General features: G+C 44.4%; 1 protein-coding gene across 5 annotated transcripts in view; it reads left to right on the top strand.

The window, feature by feature from the left end:
- Nucleotides 1–1,789: 1,789 nt before the first annotated feature.
- Nucleotides 1,790–19,690, top strand: part of LOC143359573 (uncharacterized) — a 110,775-nt gene continuing 92,874 nt past the window's right edge. For 3 of the 5 annotated variants that reach the window (XM_076797582.1, XM_076797585.1, XM_076797581.1), the window contains exon 1: nucleotides 1,790–2,084. In XM_076797582.1, the coding sequence (XP_076653697.1) occupies nucleotides 2,002–2,084 (83 nt within the window). In that variant the 5' untranslated portion in view covers nucleotides 1,790–2,001. The remainder of the gene's footprint in view (nucleotides 2,085–19,690) is intronic. The other 2 variants (XM_076797584.1, XM_076797583.1) reach the window with 1 other exon arrangement.

The following is a 19,690-nucleotide window of genomic DNA, read 5'->3' as shown; positions in this document are numbered from 1 at the left end:
GGCTCGGGAGTTCGGGTTAGCTCGTTCGACCCGTTATCCCCTCTCTCCCGGAGTCCCGAGTCCTCCCTACCTGTCCTTGCTTCGATTCGAACGAATCCCTCCACTCTCTCCCCTCCGGGGACGCACGAAAACTCCCCCCCACCACTCGCCGGCGCACTTCACCGGCTGGCGGGCGACGATCGCGATTGCGAGCCGCCGCGGCCGCTTCTCTCTCTCCCAAGAGGTAGACTCGTTCCGTTCCCCTACGCGGTGTTCCCCACCACCGCGGCAAACAGCGATGCTAGCCGGCGAGCCATGCTACGCTCCCGCCACGGTGACGTCACTCCGAGTAGTGTAGTGCAGTGAGGAGGAGCGAAGTCGGCTCCATCCGCGTTACATGGCCCAAGTGAACGAAGCTGGTGCGTTTAAGGCGTACATATACAAGCGTGCATTGTAGCGAATCGAGTCGCCGATATCGCGCGCACACACACCTATACCCGTTTTAATTCGTTCGATTAATGCACGTTACGTGACAAGTACCGAGAGTTACTCGATCGCTGGTAAAGAATAAAAAATAAAAAAAAGAGGGTATAATAACCGAGAATCCGCGGCGACTCGCTTTCACCGAAACATGTATTGTATCCGACGTCGTCGCCGATACCGTTCGAGACCGAGGTGCACGAAGCCGATGTGAATAATATCGAGTGTGATGTGAAGTATATTTAAAAGTTAAAAAAAAAAGTAAATCAATGGAAAGAAAGCAGTTACGTTCGAAGTGAGTACACACGTATAAATGTTGGAGAGAGGAGAGTAATAAATAATAATTTAAAGGAAAAGAAAGAAAGAAAAAAAAGAAGGAATATAAAGTAGTGTCGTGCCCGCGGTTATAAGGTTTTACGCGTTGAGAAATTTAACCAAGGAAGAAAACGCAACGGTTCTATCGTCCGGTAGATCGATTGTTTATTAGTGGGGTTTTTTCCGGGAATAGTTTCAGGCGGGGTTATACCGTGGCCTCCGTTGTCCTCGGGTGTTCGGCGGATGAAACGAGGCGCACGAAATATCATCGTCCCGTTAATACATCGACGCGAGTGTGATTATGCTCAACAAATATGCGCTGGGATGTATCGGCCGCCCGACCGCGTTGTGCTCGGTGTGCTTGGTGTGACGTGTGATTAGCCGCCTTTCTTCATACGCGATTCAGTGGTGTACGATGTGGTGTTCGGCGACGGTCCTGATCTTTCTAGCCGTTGTCATCAGTGGTGTCCACTATCAAGGCTTCTCCTCCTCCTTGTTCTGTTCGTCGTCGCCGTCGTCGCCGTCGCCGTCCTCGTCGTCGTCGTCGCCGTCGTCGCCGTCGTCGTCGTGGTCGTGGTCGTCGTCGTGGTTGTTGTTGTCGGCGTGCGTCGCGGCGCAAAAATTTAATCGCGAGAGCCTCTTCTATCGGCCGATCGTTCCACAGCGCTGCCCTGACGACAGCACTCGTCCTGCCTGGGGTCACTACCTTCCGGCTAGTGACTAATGTTAATCTGTTTGTTGCCAGTGATTAAATTGAGAGTGTCCGAAGTGGGAGGAAGCTCCTTCGTTCGTCGTGGTATACACGTAACGGTTCCTTCGTTTTCGTCGCGTGTGCGTCGCGAGCCCTGCCACGAGTTCCCCGTGATTCGGATAGGAGATCAATTCTGTGTCGATTCGGATTACCAATACGCCACGGATATATACCCGTTCATTTCTGCTCGCGTGAAACAAAGCGAAAATTGATCGAATATTGTATATATATATAAAAAAAACATAAATATATATATATATATACATATTTTAAAAAGGTATATATATATATATACATATATATACACGTATAGGGAAGAAGCAGGAGAGGCTTCTTCGGCCGACCCGCTGGCGGTATTGAATATCGGTGGTGTGGTGAGAGTGACGTGATTAGCGTCGGGCGAAGTTGTGTGTCGTTGTACAGTGCCGCCAAACGATACCACAACATCCGATCCCAAATGAAGAGTTCGGAGCAAAATGGTTAGAGAGACACGTCACCTGTGGGTTGGAAATCTGCCGGAAAACATCCGAGAGGATCGCATACGAGAACATTTCAAACGGTACGTATCCTTTTTCACGTTTCTCACATTCGGTCGGCAGGACCCGAAAGCCGCCTTACGTAACTGTGCATGTGTCTATACGGCGTGCCTTGCCGTACGCGTACAGTAGTAGTAACATGCATAGGACACGTATACGGTCGTACATACACACATACATACACGTAACACACGCATGTGAATTCTACGAGAAACATAGTCAAATTTTCGAGGCATGCCATTTGGCAACAATCGTGTACATTGTAGTCACACGGTTCCTTGTGTTTTCGTTTACAATGTACCTTGTACCCGGCTCGCGTTTAATATAGAGGACGCGAACCTTGAGACATCCCGAGATTTACAGACCTTTCGATTCGCCGAAGTGTTTCGGAATTTACCTGTAGAGACCCACCGGCCCCGAACCGGGAAGAATCGCCGGGTCGAAAGAGAGATCTCTACCGTCCTCTCGCCTACCTTTTCGTGCGTTTCAGAACCCCCCCCCCCCCCCCCCCGGGGGATATGCCTTTATTGTCGCCGGCAGTTTGGACGCGGACGGTCAACAATAATGTCCCCTAGAATTTTACGACTGCACGGTCGTGGGCTTGTGCAGCGACGTCGTCTGCCAGCCAATCCAGAATGCAAAGTAACTTCGTGCACGATGTTCCATGACCTGTAAATGAACGGTACGGGGAAGAGAAACAGAGAGAGAGAGAGACGCACGCGTTTGTTCGTTAGTTACAAGCTGTTTGTTTATGTCTAGCATATAGAGCGAGGTGAAGGGGGGAAGAGCCATTATCAGTTTCGTTGAAACCGGAATTCAGAAGTACGAAAGGTGTAACCCGATGTTTTCGACTCCGTGCGTAGACCGAGGATTCTGAACGCTCGTATGTACACACACCCACACCTCGCACACGCACCAAAAGAGAGAGACACGCATGCACGCGCGCCAGCGCGTGTACAAACGTGAGATATACGGAGAGCCTTGGCTCTGTCTCTCCTCTCCTCGTAGCGTGAGCGCGCCGTCATTTGTTTTTTCCCCGAAGTAATAATAGCTGAGGACAGCCATTTTGAGAGCTCGCAGCGGCACGAAGTTATTGTTCGACAGTGGCGCTCAAGCCGGGGATCCCCGGTCCGGCGGCCGCGCCTTAGGCACCTTTTGCATAGAAACCGACGTTCCCAACGTTCATCTACCCCCCGTTTTATTAATATTTAATCAAAACTGTACCCATCGCTGCTGTAACGCTTATAAAATCGTCTCGGAGTTACCGGATAGAGCTACTATGGGAAGAAATACTTACTAAATTCTCGGTAGCCAAGAAAACTCAGTTTTCTGATGTAATGTTTATACTTTATTGTTTAATAATCGTCTTTCTTTAGTTTTAGTGACCGATAGGTTGAATTTTATTATCCCAAGTTACATAATGTTCTCTCGGCAAGAAGCGCTACGCGTTTCTTTGTACTTTTGGAATATTCGACGAATACTAACGAGCAAAATAATTTAATAATTAATTTGAATAATTTTAAATAATTTTATTGTCGAGTAAGAGTATTTGGATAAATAATCTTCACATAGGTGCTACTGCGGAATCTCAGAATACTAGAATTTGCAACGCAAGTCACAAATAATGCGCGACTACCTGCATGAATGAAGCAGACATATTGTACACAAAGGAGCGACTCTAAAATGCAGGTAGAATTGTTAAAGAGCAGGGATCGAAGTAGGAAAACAGAAGTGAAAACTAACGGTGACGTTGGCGAAGCGACGCTCAACTTGCGGATACTTATTCGACCAAGACAACGGATGTACTGGACTTCCTACTGTTATGATTCAAGAAATGGCGTATTTCTATCCATTATTGTTGCTTTTATCCACGAATTACGCTCAGAATTGTGGGATTACACTCCGGATTGAATTTCGCGCGACTGCTTCACTGTAGTATAAGCACTCACGAGCATTTTTCATTAAACACAACATGGGTACCAATTAGAGACGTGGTTAGCAACATTTGATAATTCTGGTCGTCCGTAATTTTTATATACCGGAAACAAAGTAGGAGTGTATAGATTGATGGTGAATAGGGAAAGTGGGGGTTTGATATAGGCACGATATTTTTAATTTGCAACATTTGGGGGTTGAGCGCACCAGTGAAATTATAAAACGTCGAATTTCCGGTGAGGGTGGGCACTGTGTTTCTCAGGAGAAATGACCTTACGATGTTTTCAGCAAGGTCTCACTGGTTTTCGTTGTGCTATTAATTTTTCTCCTCGAAACGGACGCATCGGTGTATACTCGCATCACCAGCGGCGTTACATTGTACGTGCCAGCTGGCGATACTTGGTTTGTACACTGGCTTCGGTCTTACGGTCGTCTACCGTGCGTTATAGCCTTAAAGGTTCGTCCTTAAAATGGCGGGTGGCGTCGTTACGCCGTTGACCTCTCGTTTCGAGAAACGAGAGGTACGCGCGACCGTAATACTTCTGCCAACGCGTCTTCGAACTCTTTCTATTGTCTTCTCGATTGAAAACGACACACCAAATCTTTCTGTAACGTGAGATGTTACAGAATCGCGTATGAAAAATATTTTTCATATTCCGTTATTTACGTTTCGTTCAGCATTGAACAAGGATCATTCTGATTCTATATAAATTATGACAATGTAAATCAAGCTTTATTCCGTTAAATCATTAGAGATACGATATAATTCGATTGTGGACATACTACACTGTTTGGAAGCCTTCAACAGCGGTGCCTGTATCTATTTTGACCCAGCGCGTCAACACAGCCATGTACACAGTCGATTCCTGGCGATCAAAGTAAATGAAGTGTTTACAAGAAGTACCACTAAAACTATAATTTAGAAGATTAAGATTTAAAGCTGCAAAAACGTTATTCAAGGGTTATAAACTAAAAGTGTGTACAATTGTTGCCATACCCGGCGAATAATTAAAAAATACACCGAATGTTGATATTTTGAATAATTATAGTCTGCAGGTCTACTATATTGTCCGATTTGTTTTATTTTTTCCGAGGTTCGAGAAGTAGTTAGCGGATGGGAGGTGCAGGAAATGATAAATTGAAAATAAGGAATTCCCCGGTGCCTCGCACAAGCCCCGCGTCGTAGTCCGTGCCTCGATTCAAAGATCTGTTTTGAAACGCACAGCCGCTGCACTCTTCTGTGTACGTGCATCGTATTCTGGCAACGCGTTACACCTACCCGTTGAAAACGCGCATTTCTCCTGTGCAGCCAGACACGCATGGAGCGCGACGTGTACCACCGAATTTCTCTGCACGCACTATATTCGAGAGAGCGAGAGAGAAAAGACATAACCGTATCCATCGAGTGTGCACGCGTATATACACGCCTCCGTGCACAAGTAATGTGCACACGTATCGCGCTCGCAATTTATGGTCACACGGAGATAAGAGTGTGCGCGGCTCTTTCCGACACATAGAAGCGCCAACGTGCACGTACACGTCGAAATTGTATTGGGTTAACCAACAAATTCTTATTCTTCTCTACGGAAAGAAATAAACGAGCCGTTCAATGTAAAAACAGCGCGGGTCGAAACAGTTAATCATTGGATAACGAGAAAACGAGTAAAAGTTCTACAAAACACGAAAAATTTTACGTTTGTTTTATGCGAGTCGCAATTATATTACAATTATTGGCTTAACTTCACCTCGGGAATCCAGAAATTTTTAACTTTTTTAAGCAATCCTGTAGAAAATGCTGAAAATCGAACATTTTTACGCACACATAACTTTCGAACTAGTAATCTCCTAGGATTGAAACTCGGATTTTCGGCATATTCTCGCCAAAATCTACAGAATTACATTAAAAAAGGTTACAAATTTCTGGTTTCCCGAGGTAAAGTTTAACCCACTTATGTTATGTAATGACGATCAAACCCTTGTGACATGGTGTTAAACCAAACAGACGAATGTCGACTTAGGGCAATTGTTCCAGTAGTCGGAACCATGAAAGTAATAGAAATTTCCAAAAAATAGTGTTCGAAATGCACGGAGACGATTAAACGCTTAAATCAGTGTCTAATTTTCTCACTCTGTGAGAAAACATTGTTACATTAATATTTTCTTTATACACTACTAGTTTGATGATTGCACCGGTCTCTACCGTTAACGGAAATATTTTGGAAGTGTTTCAAGGAGTTGTTCGATCGAATAATTTTCGCCGATGTTCATAAAATTTGGTATTTTGTAAGGGGTCCGAGGAAAACGGGAAGGACTTTCTTGCGGGCACTATTTACAATTCGGGTGCGTGCATGTGCGCCAGTTCGCGCGAGTGTATCGACAGAATGCTTGAGGGATTCAAACGTGTGAGAGCGCGCACGCGTACATATATGTGTGTGCGGCGGGTTGCCGGCGTATTTTGTTATATTGATCGCGCGTGGTCGACCACCTCCCCTTCTCCAGCCTCCCTCTGCCCCATCTCTCCCCACCCCATACCTACCGCGCCCCTGCACCCCATGCTCACCCCACCTTGCCCTATCTCTCTCTCTCTCTCTCTTCGTCTCTCTCCGCGCCTCGTCCTCGTGTTCCACTCGACGTCACCCATCCGAAAACCTTCGACTCTTCGACAACCTCCAGTCACACGTATTTTCGTGTGTTGGTGCACAGCCTACGATGATATACGAGCTGTCACAAATATGTATCCAAGTTACATAGTCGTCGTCGTGGTCGTTCCTCCCCTCTCCCCTCTATGTGTTCGCGGATTCGTACTCGGTCCCCGTGCGTCTATGTGCCGCGTCGTCGGTGTCGCTTCCTTATAGCGGCAATCGAATTCCTTGTTTCTGCAATCAAACGCGTCTTAAGCAAATCAAACACAAGATACACCTACGCGCCGTTTATTGCGGAACGTGTCTGAAATAGCTATCGCGTCGAGTAAATAGAAATTATTCGACGAGAAATAGCGTAATAGGTCCGCGAACTATGTCCGGTTCTAGATCCCAGTCTACAAGGAGGGGCATACCGTGTCTGCATAGCCTAACACACGTCTCGTTTGCTTAGACTATGCTACTCTACCTAGACGTACATTGAGAAATTTATGTGACAGGGTACAGGCTACTTTAATATTTAAACAAACCGCCGTATTTTACGCCTCGGCTAAATAGTGGACGTTCAGTGTTGGGCAAAGAATATTTTTTAGAATTTTGAGAGAGCACCGTATGGCTGGGGAAATCTTTTAATATCTTCCTTAGTTATTGGTTCAATAAATTTAAAAGTCTTCATCGGGGGTGTGTGCTGTAGAGGGTACAAATCCTTCAGAAGTGCTCCAAACTCTCATCCCTTAAAGAACTTTGTAAATATCATACAGTTTGAAGCTAGCCAAGACTTAACGGACCCAAGCGAGCAACCGATAAATCATAAGTACTAAATAGGGTAATTGCTTCAGTAGTCGGCCATCTTAATCGTTGCTTTGTTCAGCAAACTCTTTTCTACGTGTACAACGTGGGGATACAAGGCTACACATCGAAAGTGAGTAGTGGGCTGACCATGAACTGTATAAGAGTTTGTTAGTAGTTATTTGTTTACAATTTAAACGTGGTGGTGGAACATGGCATATGCAACCTAGGTTACTCGATACAAATACCTAGGTTACAACGTAAAATGTAGAACACGATTGAAGGATTTCCAAAGGCGTGAACGCCCCGTGAGAATCATATGGTTATTTCCCCGATCGGTTTATTTTTTTGTCCACGTAAAGGGGTTTCGGAATTCGAGAGATCGAAGTGTCCCGAGTACACCTGGTCGGAGAAAAAACCGATAGCTCGAAATTTCTTCATCCGTCGACCCTGGTCCGTGGTACGGTATCTGGCAAGCGGGCCGGCATTGCGTTTCAGATCGAAACGACTACGGGTTGCCTTCTCCTTCGTGTCTCGCAGGCAGCAGCGTGTCTCTCGTTTCGCGGCGTTGCCGGATCCGCGCCGGTCGTTTACGCGTTGCCGGCTTGGCAACGCCGCACCTCTTGCCCTCTCACACGGCGAACCGACTGAGTTGGCAGCTTGGCAAACGGACCACTCCGTATACTTGCCTCGATCATCGTTCTGCGAACTCGCACATTAGTTGGTCGCTCGTTCTTCAGCCAGAGGTGATCCTGACGCATAGTTTTTTCGTTTCTCAGTGTTGCCGAAAAGAATTCCATACCGACTCTAGGAAAACGACCGAGACGTCCTGTAAAATAGGAATATATACTGGTTCGGTGCTGCGTAACAGGAGATTGTGTGAACGACGAAAACAAAGTGATTCGTTGTCGAATTTCCAATTAAACAAGCAAATGCGAGAAAAGCAATGAGCAATTTCGAATAATCGCATGTACGAGGGATTTTTGTCGGAAGCGATTCGTGACGATAGACTCGTCGTTGGCTCGGCACGTATGGCAAATTTCTCGCATAAAATACGTCCGAAATGTCCGAATCGTTCCCCGTATGGATTGAAACGAAGCGTCCAACGCCGACTGTCGACTCCGATGGTTTATAATGCGTCGAGTGTGTATAATACTTATAGAATAATGCAGTCTATGCATGTCTCCGCATAATGCCAGGATATACGTGTGCATGTATGCGCGAGGATACGTGCATAAACGCGGACATGTAGTTGTCGTATGCTCTCCGAGGGTTCTTGGCCACATAGAACACACGACTGACTTTCACCGACTAAAGGCGCCGAGTTCACGAGGGAGGTGGGCAGCGTACGAGACGTTCCGAAAACATCGGATATCCGTGGCCTATCGCTTCGACACAGAGTCCGATTTTTCAGACGTTTATGGACACCCTTGGTCCCAGAAAAATTATAAAATACCGACACGCGCATGACGTTTATTCTTATAGATTCTTAAGCCCTTCCTACCAAAAATATACATTTTTATATACAAAATTGTCCAAAGAATGAAAGTTGGGTAAACCTGTTGTCGATGGACTGCAGATTTTGATGCAAAATAATTAATCGAGTTGAAAATGATGCAACAGTATTTCTAAATTCATTAGATGTTTTTACTGTATCATATTTTCTCAGAAATGCATAAAATCTGCAATCTATTAATAAATTGACGTAATGGTGAAGATCATGTGAGTTTGGTTTCGTAAAATCTGATTATTTTTTTGCGCAGTTCATTCCTCTCGGCGTCATATTCTAATCTACATTTTTTTTTCTAGTATCACGACCTCTCGCCGGTAATGTATTGAAAATTATTCCCCGATCGGGAATTGAATTTCAAAAATCGTTCTTGTATCGTTCACCCTCGTGCGTGCGTCGTTCGGTAGTATAAAATCGAATGGGTCAAGTATACCGTTCAGTGACCCTGTTTAATAGTTGTTAAACGTGAGCGCCCCCATTTTTCTTCGAAGCAAGACTGCATGCACAAATAACGGTACGGGAACGTTTCCAGTGTATCTTGCATTTTCCTTGTAACCCCGTCCGGCAAGAAAAGAGGAATTAGCATAAACTATGCAGTCGCGGAGGAAACGTTCGAAAATATCTTGCAAATAAATTATCCGCGAGTCTCTTTACGTCGGATAAGCTTTTTCTTGACAATTCTTTTTCATGTTGCAAGCATTCCGATTTCTATATTAGGAAAAATATCCAATATGGCTGCCACGGCCGCGGGTCCCAGCATTCCAACGTCGGTCCATGGATTCCCAAACTCGTTTCAAAAAACGTTCGAGTACCTTCCGAGGCGAACCTTCTAAATTTACAGCTGACCTTTCGATATGCGAATAAATCTTACATATTCTTCGACGAAAATGTACGTTATGTAAACGAAAAACAAAAAACAGAAAAATGTTAGATTTGCCCCCCGTTCCGGTGGCACGTTCAAATCGGGACCTTATATTTTAAACACCTTGTGTGTATATTTTTCCGAGCCGTGTACCCCGCCTCTCGTCATCATCTCGCTATGGTGTGTTTGTCTTCCACGAGTCCTGAACCCTGCTAGCCAACCCTAAAAATAGCCCGGCACCTCAAACACCCCAGTTGCTGAACTTCACCGTTCTTTCTCTCTCTCTCTCTCTCTCTCTCTCTCTCTCTCTCTCTCTCTCTCTCTCTCTCTCTCTCCAGCTTGTACAATGTGTAACGTTGGCGTTGTTTCGTATTAATAGAATGCTTTACGAACTTCGAGGCGTAGGAAAAACACGCGATAAGACTCGTGAACCCCCTTCTGTGCGATAAACGCACGACCATGGTCAATTCTTTCTGCTTTTTCTCTTTTCGACCGTTTCTCTTTTTCTTTCTTTCTTTTTTTTTTTTTTTTGTTGTTCGACCGTCGTAACTTTTCGGGTAGTGCGAACGCGTTGGGTTTTTGTTAGTCACGTACCCACGGCACGGAAACGTGCTCGAGTGACCCAGAGGGCTCACGAGAAATTGTAGATCTGGAATCGATAGAGTTTGCAGGCGGCGGCGTTGCCGGTTGGTGCGCCCGCCGCTCGTACCGGCAACGTCGCTTGCGCTCCTCGTCTTCGGGGCCAGGCCGGAACGTACACGTTTTTGTAGATTTCAAGGCCTCTCCATTCGGATTAAAAAAATAATCCCTCCGCTCTGCGGGCCCCTATGCCGACTTAATTGTATCGCATTACGTGTTCGGAACGTTTGTAGCTTTCTGTTCCCCTTTCCTCGTCCTTTTTTTTTACTTATTCCTCGCGCTATTCTTCTATAGTTTATACAATCAGATGCGTGGTCTGGTTACGTTAACAATAGCGACTTAACAACGTGGGGGTGCAATAGACTGAATGCAATTACCGACGATCACATTATAATAAATCTTAATGTTAAGATTAGAAGATTGCGTTGTCTTGGTTGTGCGTTACCGACCAGAAAATTTATACGGTCGCAACGATGCATATTTCGGTCAACCAATGGGATCGAACGGTGGAGCTAGATTCTTTTTCTCTATTGTCGGTAGGTTTTCCCCGATTGTTAACTGTCGGCAGCTCCCGGCGCAACGTTTCGGGTGGAAAATTAATGCGTAACGGAGCCACGAGGTTAATATATGAGGAAAGAACAAAGGAATCTTTCTCGCCGTGTGTTCAGTTGATATTTTTCAAGCGTTGGGGAATAAGTAGAGCGGGGCTCCGTTTGAAACGCCTCGAGGGGCCCCGGTAATCCGAGATCCGGAACCAGCCCGAGACATCCGGACCGGGGAAGGGCCCAGGTTCTCCCAGGGACAAAGGGAATTGCCATAATAGATCGGTCAAATAACGACGCGCATACCACCTTCTTTTCGCCGGGCGAGACCGTGGCGTGGCCTCGGCTTCGACTTTGTACTCGGCCGCACAGAAATATCGATGAATTCAACCGAACCGAACCGAACATCCTGACAATAAGTCACTTATTCAGACTCCGTGGACCTCTCTGGAAACTCATGCTATTTTCGTACGGCGAACGCTTGCGAGGGACGAGGCGCGACGGTCGGACACTGGGGCACCCTTTTTTCTAATTTCTTGGGAGTCATTAAACTGAAAAATCAACTCCGATCTAACGCGTTCAGTGAGTCCCTCGATAAACTTTCGTCTTCCTTTGTCGCCACCCTGTAATTTTCATGGGGAACCATATGCCGCTTGGGTAGCTTCAAGGTTATACGCGTACGGTATATTGATTTGCTTTAAATCGTTTTATTTTTCATTTTAGGGAGGAAGTTCAATCGAACGAGTTGCTTGTTCGAGTTTGTGTACCATTTTGTAAAAAATCGTTTATGATACTGATACTTATGACACACAGTTCAGACGATATTTGTTCTAGTAAACCATTTTTGGGTAACAATGTTGGTCGAAGCTTAACAGAATCGAAGCAAACATTGTTACCCATGACTGTTAGGATAAACAGATAAAGCCTTTATGGACCAAGCTACGTTGCGCAATAGGTCGCAATTCGACCCTGTAGGACCTTGGTCATCGATACCCAGCGCGCCATCCAAAAATCAAAAACAAATTCTTCTACCACCACTAGCCAACATTCTCGACGTTTATACTAATCCCCAGCAGTACTAACATTTCTATAATCACAAGATCAGCTCGCGTACATCAAATTTACAACTATTACTCTCAAACCCCTCCGTTTCTTCCTGAAAACCATAAAATTCAGGATATTACAGGAACCATTCTAAAATGATTATAGTAAACATTCCCAAAGAAACTATCGACGTTTAAATCAATGTGTTTAACACTATGTTTACGGGACGCGTTCTAATATCTTTAGTCTACGATTATTGAAATACTAAACATGCATTTGCAAGGAATTGTTCAACAAATTTATTTCTACGGGTGTACGTTGTCGTTATTTTTACAGAGTAATGTAGAATAGTAATTTTTAGTGCTGCATAAACCTAGTGTCGGAGAATAAAAAGACTGGCGACAGCGTAGGTAATGATTAGACATTGTCTATGCCTAGAAAAGAGTCTACAGCATGGGTCGTACACCCAAACGACAGTCGGGCGTACTGTGAGACATCGTGGGCAGGACACAGATATGCGTCACTTTATCGTTCTCGATTTTACGAAGTCTAATTACAACGGAGAAAGAGCGAGGAAGAGGGAGACGGAGGGAAAGACGGAGAGGTAGATAGAGAGAGAGAGAGAGAAAGAGAAAGAGAAAGAGAGGCCGTGTCCGAGGATCCTGAATACAGGTCTGGGCTGAGCTTAGCCAGCCCGGTGGGCAAGCACAGACATTGGCAGGCAGAAGCAGAGGCAGAGGCAGAGGCAGGCAAACAGGCAGGCAGAGGCAGAGCCCGACATGGTACACCGGTTCGCAACGGCATTGGCAACGTCGCACGCCGTCTGTGGAGAGCCGGCAACGTCGCGGCAGCTATTATGTAACACCCGGCAACGTCGCCGGGATACACAGAGGGGCGCCGGGAGTGAATGTCGGTGGGGAGAATAGGGGCGATGGGGAGAGTCGAAAGGTGGGCGGTCGGGATATAGGCGAAGGGAGCGAAGGGCGGGGGGAGAAAGCATTATATACGGTAGGGAGAAAACGGGCACATACACGCCAGGGTCCCCACCCTTCGGGTTGCTGCTGCGTCACACGAGGCATTGCAACCCCTTGTCTATATAGCCTTATACACGCTCGGCTACAGGGTGTCCGCAGAAATCGCGATCAACTAGCCCGGCCGAGAAAGTATTCAGAACTACGATTCTATGTATAATATACATATGAATTGTAGTACATTCTGCCAAAGAATAGCAGACTTCTGATCTCACCAGTCACGAAATATTGAAAATCTATTGTTCCTCTAGTCTACGAGGTGTCTGTTCGAAATTGTGTGCTGTTGTTCGGGGATCCATAAACGTCGATTGCATAATTGCCTCCAGTTTTGTGAACGTTAGTCTTCGAGAGAATCATTGAGAATGATTCGTTGATTTTTAGGGTTGGCAGGTCGAGTTTAATCTTCCAGGATTGGTTGGAGAACAGCTTTTTTCGGAGTTGTTTACGTAATTCTAGATTTTCCGGTGGGCTTAAGCAGATTATTATAAAATCGCTAGGTACATACCGAGTATTTTGTTGCTCACGATCATTTTCATTGGGATTCGGGTAACGCAACGTGACAATTGTTTCCAACCCTCCTGCGATCCTCTATTGAACCTCCTCAGACTAATGTTGGGAAAATATAGCAATTTCTTTATGCGTTTATTAACACTACCGGAAGGCTTTTCAGTTATTGTTTCATATCAAATAGGAACGCAAAAATCTTCTTTTGGAGAATAAGCCCGAAAGAAATGGTTGGATAATGCATTCTTGAAAACGCAAACGTTAACAATCCCCAATTTTCATTATTCGCGACGTCAGACTGAAAACCGAATCGTTTAGCAACAGACGCTTGGTCAATCAACCTACTTTCGCCCGCGGGGCACACTCGGTAATTAATAATTAATCGCGGAGCGTTACATTCGTCGCGTCCCGGAAGAGACATTTTCATTTCGAGCCAGAAACGTTGTTGGTTGCGGAACATCCGGTATATACCGGAGGGTAATAGACACCGACGCGAGTGTCTGATAACGAAATTTTCTCTTCGTTCTTTTCCCTTCTTTTTTCCTTTCTGGGCCGCTTGTTAGACTTTAAACCCCGCTGCCAGGTTATCTCTTCCAGATTGTAACGATTCCATCGTTGGAAGCAGAGAGAGAGAGAGAGAGAGAGAGAGAGAGAGAGAGAGAGAGAGAGAGAGAGAGAGAGAGGGAGAGGGAGAGAGAGCACGCGTTGATATCGAGTAGGTATCTAGGGAAAAATGGGTTTCGCCTGCATCGAGAAAACGTACGTGGACACGGATCGCAGCGGAACGGAATAAAAATCGTCTAATGGGTCATTTACTCATGCACGCGCGTTAGTTACGTCACTATTCTAATCAGAAGCCTTTCTAGGACAGAGAAAATCGCGTGCGCTGCTGCTCGTTTCGAAAGACCGTTGTTCCGCGCTTATTATAATGCCCAACGAAAGCCTGAGCGATTTTTGCCGCAAGCCGACTTGGGAGGAAAGCGACAAACTCGTCCGTCGCAGATCCACGAGGATTTCTACGGGACAATAATTGGTAGCTTCAATTTAAAACGATTGGAAGATTAACACTAACCGTACCACGGTTTAACATTTTTTATCTTACAATTATCGCAATTGAAAAGGTGCTTCCGTTAGAAATGATTAAATAATTTTCTCCATTTATAATAATTGCGCGAAATTTAAATAAATTTAGTGACTTTTCTGAAACGACGCGTACCCGTCGCATTTTGTGCTCGGCGTGGTCAGTGTTAAAAAAATTCAAGTCGACTATAGGGAAGAGAAAAATTACGCGTAAAGTATATTACAGTCTTAAATTTGAACAGCCTGTAAATTGTTAATTAGCTGACCGACGGCCGAGGTAGGAAAATGATTAAATTGACCGTTTCTTTGAAACTGTCTTGCACAGTTATCGCGTCCATTTTACTGGAAGCCTAGATTATGGCGGAAAACGGTAGGAGCACATCGATCCGCCGATATTTCGCCACGCGCATTTTATACTTTGGAAAGTTCTTTGCATAATCGGGCTGCGTAAATAAAAGATTCTGGGTTGAAGCAGAACAAACCGCCAGTCGGAGAAAGCGTGCAAATACGTGGAAAACGTCTGTGACAAATCCTTGGGGCGCTATCACGTAGCAGATAACGACACCGGTACACACACAGTCGTTCGAAAATATTTGACCACCTATGCCGGCGGTCCGTAGGAAAAACGCTTTATGGTTGTTAGCTTACCGTTGCCGTTCGGTAACTCGATTCACCTTTTCGCAACGATCGTTGTTCGCCTAATAAGCGGTCAAACATTTTCGAACGCGTGCGACTCTTCGAGAGACAATGGGCCCGAGAACTATTCGAAAAAATTGCCTTAAACCGCGATAATTCCGTGGAAAAAATGATTTTGAATATCGACGATTTTTCGAGAGGCGTGTAGTGTTCGAACGCTTTTTGGATACAGGGTATATCGTTGCTCGAACTATAAACTCGAACCGCGAATACATTACCTCGATGACTACGTAGAACGTACTGTTAATTACATAATTATCATTATCTAATCTCGGCCGTTTATTTGCCAGGAGCGTAAGAAAACAGTCGGTTGTGTAACCCTGAATGGGTTTTCCCGGAATCGCGAACGGACGCGTACAATTTACAATCCGACACAGTTTTCTACCGCGAAATGCTCTCGACGATACTCGCCGGGCCCGATTACTCGAATTCCGCTCGGCGAGAACCGTGTTGCAAAAGTGCACACGAGCCGGAATCACCGACGCAACACACCGGGTTCTTTTTCATTGCATCTTCGCGGCACTTTGACCGATAGATTAGCGAGCCGGATAAAAGCAAAGTCGAGCGCGCAAGGTTCCTACGACCGCGCTTTTATATCCGTTCTCAATCGAGCCGAAGGCGATATCGCCGAATGTATCTTAACATTCCGTCGAAAACGTACTCGAGACGATCCTTATCTCGAGAATTAAAGGTTTCAGTCGGATACACAACGACGAATTTTCGTGGATAAGCGTGTACGTAGTCGTCGAGTGTGCTCAGGTGCTGTGATTTGATCGTAACGCGTCGAGCGCCGCGCCAGTGTCCATAAAAGTCCACTCAAAATCAAAACAACTTGTTTAACACTGAACCTACCACGGTCGAACGACCGGTTCTATGGCCCGCAATTATTGAAATTACAAAAATTTCGGAAAAACAAAAAGGTGATGATGAAATAAATCTTCCACGAACATTTTATACCGACATTTTTCCGAGCAAATAGGCTATTAACTATTCGCAATAGCGTTTTTAGATCCCCGTTGGAGGCGAGGCGAGGCTCGAGGTCGTCGAAAAAGGCGCGTTGTCGTGTCGGGAACCGGTTTTCGGGCACGAAAATCGCTCGTGGATAGGACGGGTGTGTTGGTTCGGTTCCATGGGATTTTCTGTGGCGGATCCCCCTCTGCCCCCGTAGCCGTCGAGGTGATTCGAGTCTCGGGAGGCCGTCGGATGAGCGGGGGTCTCGCTCGCAAATGCGTCACCAGCCTGGTTTAAAGGTTAAAATTATGCAACGGAAACAGAAGCGTTAGCAGGTGCATTCGAAATCTCGGGACGAAATTATCGCGGTTAAACTTAGATTTCGAAGCATCGATTTTCTATCGGGGACGCGGAAACTACGTCACGTTTCTCGGCACATTAGCGTTCCTCGGGCCTAGGCGAACCCCGAGACGTTGCCTTTTCTCTTCGCGAGGACGCGTTCTCGACGCAAGCTCCTTACGCGATCACACCCATGCAGAAATTCTGCGAATGCAATTCTGCAATTCTGTGCAACAGACCCCGAGAAATTATTCTAACCTTTAACCCAGCTCCTCGGAAATACACGCATGATATGATATTAATTAGGCTGCGGATCTTTGTGAAAAATAAAAATTGTCTGCTTCAAGTCCACCGCACAGGAGCCACTTAGAAATATTTTTCCTTCTTCAGTAACTTAAAAAAATGGAGAATTACTACTGTTTTGTGTTTCTCCCACGCAATATAATAATTACTTCGTCTAATTTTGTACTACACTTTGAACCAACAAATTGTATTTCATTTCACGGTATGGTAACCACTGTGCTCGATGGACGCGTTTTCAAATTCATTTGCATGCAGAATCGTATTTATTTTCTTTGACAGAGTACTTGTGGCAAGGAATGGTTTTAACCCTTGCCCCATTTGCGTCATAAATAAGAATGAGACATAAGGCTCTTATCACTGGTTTACGATTGGTTCATTATATTTAAATCTCGGAACTGGGAACCATTTTGACCCAGAGTTGCACAAATGCTGACTAAGTTTGAACTTCCCAATAGGCAGTTCGAATCATTACCTATTTCATTTTACTCAAAGAGTATATTTATTATACAATTTTCGTATGAAGCACAATTTTTTTAAATTTAAAACTATTGTTAAGTGGAGAATCTATTCAAATTTATTTCGTTGGACATGCATTACAATAGAAATGACTAAAAATCTGAATAAATATACATTCTTGTTATTTTTCTGAAGTAATGCAAAATAGTGCTTCGTGGCCACACCGTTAAACTCGGCGACAGTTGTATTTTGCAACCGCGATAACGATAATTTATCACGCACGGTTGTACGGATTGCGTTTCCCATTGAAATTAAACATTAATACGTCACGTTTACAATTAATGCCGAATATTCCTGTTATTTATGCGGTGAGGGTGTTTTATTTTTACCAGAACCAGTTGTCCAAATAATTTCAGCCTGATTTACAACCCCGAACGATTCGTTCTCGAATTATTTTATCTTGTTCTCGTATAATTATCTTTTTAAACAAACTCGTAATTTATACGGCGAAACAGAATTCATAATTTTTAAACCCACGTTTGGTAACATTTGCGTCAAGAGAATTATTTAGTGTCGTTATTATTTTGTCTACTGTTTTGTATAATTAACTTTTTCAACGGGCTTGTAAATTATACTCAATATCACATCGTGTTAGGAAAATTAGTGAGATCTTAAAGTCACTGTTATTTTATCTTTTTTTCGTACAATCACCTTCTTAGATAAACTATTTCTTACGTTTTTCCCATATTTAACACTACGTTGTCATTTGCATTAGGAAAATGATTGTGAAGCTATTTTAAAAGTAGTATCATTTTCTTTTTGGCACATATAATTTCTAAACAAATTCGTAAATTATTTCAGTAAAAAAGAATTTATCGTTTTTTTTTAAACTTTCCTGTAATATTCAATATGTTTGTCATTCATGTTTGATATTCAACACTAATCGTACAGAGTTTTATAATAACTACAAGACTGAATTGATTTAGATTTCAGGAAATTTTTATAACAATATGTGTGCTTGTATGACGAAGTTTACTCAACAATTTCTAAAAGCATCTTCGGAATTTCAATGGTTACGGAATAAAAGCTGCGGAACCGATCGATTTGACCTGACGCGGTACCGAGTTAGTGTTAAACAAAAAAATTGTCGAATCATCGAGCGATGGGAACAATGTGAGTCGAAGTCGGTGTATGTACATGTCAAAATGGGAACCGTTCGCGATGACTCACTGTTCGCGGTATTATTGTCGCGGTGTCTCGTGTTTCCAATAATTTCCATCGAAGTTTACGATAAAAAGAAACGAAGTGTCGGATGGTAGCCTTGCAGGTCCCGATCGAAACTGGAACACGTAAGCAGCGACACGCGATTATATTATTTAACGTCGGCGCAACTGAAACACAATATTTCGCCTGAAAGGCACAGAAATATCTAGTTTCAACGACCTCCGTCCTTTCTGTGCTCGGGGATCGATTTGCTTTCTCGACTTCGTGCCCCGTGTTACACAATTTCGTCGTCGGAATCTAGATTCATTGAGAAGTTTCGTAACCGTGTTAGCTTGTTTAGAGGAGAAAAGAAAAGAACGAAATCGGACGGCCCCCACGTTTCGCGCATAGGTGGACGGGAACCGTGTTTCTTAATTATTCTAAAGAAATTACCGCGTCTGTCTACCAACTAACCATTTTCTTTAACGTGCACTTAGCAACAATTTTATTTAATGTAGACGTAATAACGATTTTATTTAACGCGCAGTAAACAGCGATTTCATTTAATGTCCACTTTATTTAATGCACGCTAAATACTAAAAAGATTTTATTTAATTTAATAAGGATTCGATTTAGCAAAGGAACATCTCTATTATACAGGATGTTCCGAAAATGTGGAATTTTCCTTGAAAGGTGCGATTCCTGAAGTCATTTGAAGGAATTTTTTCCTTTGCGAAAATGTTCTCCGCAGCTTCGTTACGGAGATATTGACGAAAAACAAGGACCAATCAGGGCGCGGCAGTAGGGGACCGATTCCGGCTCGGCCAATGACAACGCCACGCTCAGCGGGACCGAGCCGGAATCGGTCCCCCGCTGCCGCGCCCTGATTGGTCCGTGTTTTTCGTTAATAATTCCTTAAGGAAGCCGCGGAGAATATTTTCGCAAAGGAAAAAGTTACTTCGAATCAGCTCAGGAATCACCCCCCTTCCAAGGAAGTACAATATTTTTGGAACACTCCGTATTGTTCTTTTAATTCTTGTTTTATCGATTGTCCCATTTTTAAGTTTACTCATCTGTGTGTACGAAGAGATTTCTTGGCCCGCCAC

Source organism: Halictus rubicundus, chromosome 12 (assembly GCF_050948215.1).
Source record: "Halictus rubicundus isolate RS-2024b chromosome 12, iyHalRubi1_principal, whole genome shotgun sequence".
In the NCBI taxonomy this organism is placed as follows: domain Eukaryota; kingdom Metazoa; phylum Arthropoda; class Insecta; order Hymenoptera; family Halictidae; genus Halictus; species Halictus rubicundus.
This window is presented reverse-complemented; position numbering and strand designations above follow the sequence as displayed.